The 5,311-nt window shown below is 32.0% G+C and overlaps 1 protein-coding gene across 1 annotated transcript in view; it reads left to right on the forward strand.

Moving 5' to 3' along the window:
- The window catches only part of LOC100181179 (acyl-CoA synthetase family member 2, mitochondrial-like), a 25,970-nt gene extending 21,705 nt beyond the window's left edge, over positions 1-4,265 (forward strand). Inside the window, exons 13-15 of the mRNA XM_002124284.4 lie at positions 683-793; positions 1,694-1,762; positions 3,478-4,265. Of these exons, the coding sequence (XP_002124320.1) occupies positions 683-793; positions 1,694-1,762; positions 3,478-3,528 (231 nt within the window). The 3' untranslated portion in view covers positions 3,529-4,265. The remainder of the gene's footprint in view (positions 1-682; positions 794-1,693; positions 1,763-3,477) is intronic.
- The last annotated feature ends 1,046 nt before the right edge of the window (positions 4,266-5,311 follow it).

The following is a 5,311-nucleotide window of genomic DNA, read 5'->3' on the forward strand; positions in this document are numbered from 1 at the left end:
TTTAAATGAAAAAAAAAAAAAATCCCCCCAAAAAAATAATTACCCACAAAGTAACATACATGGTAACTCGTAAGCTGGCACGAGGTGTTAACCCGTGTTATAACGACTGTCGTTTTCCGGCCACGCGAGGATAAAGTAAGATTCATTCATTCATTCATTCATAATATAGTAAAAGGGGAAAGACGGGACACCTTTAGACCATATAATATTTTCAAATAACCTGGTCGTGTTTTAAACAATCACCAAGGGTCTATGGAAATCTTAAGGATACGGTTTAATAATTATTATATTCTTTGTTTACTACCAAATGGGCCGAGAAAATGAAAAAGTGCCCCATCTTTCCCGTCCTACAATACATGTTTTTTTTGTATGGCTGTAAATTTGGACACTCTATAATCATTAATTGACCACTGGATTAGATCAAAATATTTTTGGCAATATCTTACACGCCCAAAACAACATTAGATGCATAAATAAATCTAGGTGTAGCAACCACCCTTTTTTTCTTCCAATTAAATGCAAATATGTTTTTAACTATAAGTGTGTTTTAACAACTGTTGTTTTGTCACTATATCTTGTCTTTTCGTTTAAAATATTTCTAAATTTTCGCTACTGTAAAAAAGAGACAAATAAAGCTATAATTGTATTATTATAAATGTTAAAAAACACATTTCTTTTACAGGTGATAGGATTGCCTGATAAACGACTTGGGGAAGAAGTAGCTGCATGGATAAGAGTAAAAGAAGGGGAAAAACTAACTGAGAAAGAAATTAAGGAATACTGTAAAGGAAAGGTAAGTTTAAATGAATTTCCTTGCGTAGTCGCCCACACGGTCTTTTAAACACGGGTGTTTTATTTCATCCACCTCGTTCCCTTTATAAGTCTATATGCAACTGTATGGGACATTATTTTTCGTTAACTTTTTGAGATTTTTTTCCAAGGCTAATTTAATAAATAAATAAATAAAATTTATTTCTTCTCTTTGCTCACAAAGAACAAGAGAGTTGACAAAAGCGAAAAGACGGACAGTAACAGTAAAAACACAGTTGTTGAAACACGCTTGCTGATAAAAAACGATAATTTAGACAGCTTATAAAACACTACTGGGTTGGAAAAACACAAACGCTCACAATTGTGGCAACGTCGAACTTCAAGTTTGTGTCTTATAGATTTCAACTGTGGTTCCCACAGTATAACAGGCTTGACCTAAGGTTAACTACTCTGGATGGTTTCGTTCTGTAATGTTTTACGCCCCACTTTTTTTTCTATTAGAAGTTTAACTTGATAATAATTAAACATAAATAGCTCGTTTGTCCGCTAGGTGTAGCGACCACGCTTATTTTCTTCCAGGTAAATGTAAATATGTTTTTAACTGTAAATTTGTTTTAACTGCTGTTGCTTTTGTGATATTTCTAAATCTTCGCTACCGTAACCGAAGAAACAAATAAAGTTTCTGTTACTGTGATTGTTTTACACTTGCCTGATTTTAAAGTATACGATTAAATAATAATAAGTTTCGTTTATATTTACTGTTCTGGTATACACAACTGGTATTTAAACTACTGCGCCAGAATTTTAAGTCTGACGTTCATTAACATACGAGTAAGTCCTATAATCCATGCCCATTTTTTGTATGTTTAATATTTAATGCTATATAGGAAAATTTCATGCTTAAACTGTTTTCTTTTTACAGATCTCCCATTTCAAAATACCGAAATACATAAAGTTTGTCACTGATTTTCCTATTACTGTAACGCGAAAGGTGAGAACATGATATTATTTGTAATACAGGATGAACTAAATAACATAAGTGTCCTGACCTATGGCTGAGTGATTTAGGCATCAGCATTGTAACCAAAGTGTCTCCTGTTCCCGGAGCCAAGGCATAGTTATTAGCGTGCTTGCCTGTAACTCAGAGGTAATGGGTTCAAAGCTTGAGTGGGCGTATGTGTCCTTGTGTCCAAGACACTGAACGGCAATTGCTCCAACCCAGTGGTCACTAATGGGTTGTCCAAATTATCAGCCACACCTAAAAAAATATTGAAAAAAATCTGAAAAATTAATCACTCACAATGCCACAAAATAACATACATGGTAACTTGTAAGCTGGCACAAGGTGTTAAATCCCCGTGATATTGACTGTCGTCTTCTGGCTATGCGAGTAAGTTAAGTTACATTCATTCTGTTCTGCTACCTTTTGCGGCAATACTTATAATGATCGGCGTATGTGTCCTTGGGAAGGACACTTAACGGATATTGCTCCAACCCAGCGGTCACTAATGGTTTGTCCAAATTTTAAGCCATATCAAAGCAATGAAAAACTTATGCGAAAAAATATAGTTTGATTTCGATACGAATGCGCGGAAACGGTCGCATGAAAGACTTGAATTGGCTTTTTGTGTGTTGGGGTAAATGACCAAATCTGACCTAAATCCCAGGTCCTTGACCTCAACCACAAAGTAAAAATAAAAAATAACATGAGGATCTGGCTGTTAATGACACCCATGTTGTGACTCACTTAAGTATTTAAACATAAAATAATATAGAAAGATGGGGGAAGATGGGACACCTTTGGCGCATAATATCCGAATATCCTGATCGTGTTTTAAACAATTAACAACGGCCTATGGGAGCCGTGAGCATATAGTTTTATAATTCTTTGAATGTTCTTTATTTACTACCACTTGGGACGAGGAAATAGAATTAAAATGAGTCCCAACTTTCCCCTTCCTACTATATTATATCTACAAATTTACACAGTCTCACTTAATGGTAAACCATAAGTTCACACAAGTAGTATATATTAGAACACCTGTGTTTTAACTGCTAAAAAATTGAATCTTGGATGCAATATATTAGTTATTGACACATAAATTATTTCTTAATTATGGTGTTTAGGTAACTGTTTTCTATATTTTCTTGATTACTGGATTCTTGAAGCTTAAATTATTGTGACAGTAACATATTAAGTACCTCATTAGCAGGCACAAAAGGGAAAAAAACAAAACGCACATATTACTTATGAATAAAAATAGCTAGCTTTTTCCTTCGCGTGGCCGGAACAGGTCAGTAGTTAAACAAGGGTGTTCTGTTTCATACACCTCGTGTCCGCTTACTAGTTACCATGTATGTTACTTTGTGGGTGATTATATTTTGGAAATTTTAATTTTTTTTATTTTGTGTATGGCTGACAATTTTGACAAGCCATTAGTGACCATTAGGTTTTCAGTTGCTGTTAAGTGTCTTGCCCAAGGATACATCCACAATGGTAGCAGCGACGAACCTTAAACCCATTACCTAAAGGTTAGAGGCATGCAGGCTAACCACTTCGCCACGGCACCGAACAAATATAACGACTTCCGTTGTTACATCATATGGTTGAAAATACATAATTTACATTCTTTTATAATGAACTATAAATTTTACAGTTCTATAACAATTTTGATATTTGTTATTAACACAATATCCCTGTTTTAGGTACAGAAATTTAAAATGAGAGAAGAACATTCAAAAGAGCTGGGCTTATAACTCTTTTCAATTGCTTATTTTAACTATGCATTCAAATTATGCAGCCTATTTTTAATTGTGTTGTAATTTATGGTGTGCATGTAATTTTTATTACTAAAAGGGTATTTACCGTATACAAACAAAAAATTAATTTTTTGTATGTAGGCCTATCAGATAGAAATGCTCAAATGTGATATAAACAGTTTTAAATGTACTGACAAACTTTTTTGGCAAAGTTACAAAAGTCGAAAAAACAAATCTTCTGAGAAAATAGTCTTAAAAATGTGTGCCCCTAAAAAATATGTGTTAAAATCTTAAATCTAGCCGCTGGAGTATAAAAATCAGTCGTGTGACATTACATGAGATTTTTCAAAAGAAAAGTGTCAATCAAAAATCAGCCATTCGTAAAGTACTAAATTACATTGTTCTAGTTTTGTTACAATGAGTGTATCTTCTTTGTTAACAAATATAAAACTTCACCAAGGTGATTCTAGAATACAGATCTTAGAGGCTTCACGAACAAAAAACCTTTCGTATTAATTAAAACAATTAAATTAAATTCTCGATGTTTCTCAGATATACTTACGTACGGATAGGATAAAGTAAATGGTGCGGCAGTCGAAGACTCTATTAAAATTCAAAACATCACATTTGAATGGACGTATTTACTGTTCATTGTATTATTTTTGATAATGTGTATAATTTTTGCTATCGTGCAAATAAAATATATGAACAAGGGATTAAAGATATTATACCATACTTTTTTGTATTCTGAACCCAAGCCCGCATTTTTTTTGAAGAAATTAATATTTCATTTTTAGATATTACGTAGCGCTATAACATATTCGAAGCTGGTTCGTGCGAAAATTCTGTAAATATGTTTTTACGACGAATATTAATGTTCATAATTTTAAAAAAAATTTAAAACTATTTTTTTTTTATCGAAAATGACATCTTAGTGACCTACATAGATGTATGCGTAAGTTATATTTTCGCAACAAATTTAAAAAATTTAATATTTATATGATTTGAGTTATGACCATACTTGTCTGTATTCTGAACCCAAGCCCGCATTTTTTGTAGAATTTAAGGTTTATTTTTTAGGTATTACGTAGCGCTATAACATATTCGAAGCTGGTTCGTGCGAAAATTCTATAAATATATTTTTATGACGAATATTAATATTCATAATTAAAAAAATTTAAAATTATTTTTTTTTTATTGGAAATAATATGTTAGTGACCTACATAGATGTATGCGTAAGTTATATTTTTGCAAACATTTTTAGAAAATTTAATATTTATATGATTTAGAATATATGACCATACTTGTCTGTATTCTGAACCCAAGCCCGCATTTTTTGTAGAATTTAAGGTTATATTTTTAGGTATTACGTAGCGCTATAACATATTCGAAGCTGGTTCGTGCGAAAATTCTATAAATATGTTTTTTATGACGAATATTAATATTCATAATAAAAAAAAATTAAAATTAATTATTTTTTTTAATGGAAATAATATGTTAGTGACCTACATAGATGTATGCGTAAGTTATATTTTCGCAAAAAAATGAAAATGTAATATTTATATGATTCAAGTTATGATCATACTTTTTAATATTTTACACCCAAGCCCCCTTTTTTTTGAAAAAAAGAACTGTTTCATTTTGTAGCTATTACGTAGCGCTATAACATACTTAAAGCTGGTTCGTGCGAAAAAGTCATATGAGTTCGGCTGTTGTGGGCATCTTCATTCCGTAAACTTCCACTTTTCAAAAGAAACGCCATGTCGGTACAGCGTAACAA

The sequence above is a fragment of the Ciona intestinalis genome, unplaced genomic scaffold (assembly GCF_000224145.3).
Source record: "Ciona intestinalis unplaced genomic scaffold, KH HT001078.1, whole genome shotgun sequence".
Taxonomy (NCBI): domain Eukaryota; kingdom Metazoa; phylum Chordata; class Ascidiacea; order Phlebobranchia; family Cionidae; genus Ciona; species Ciona intestinalis.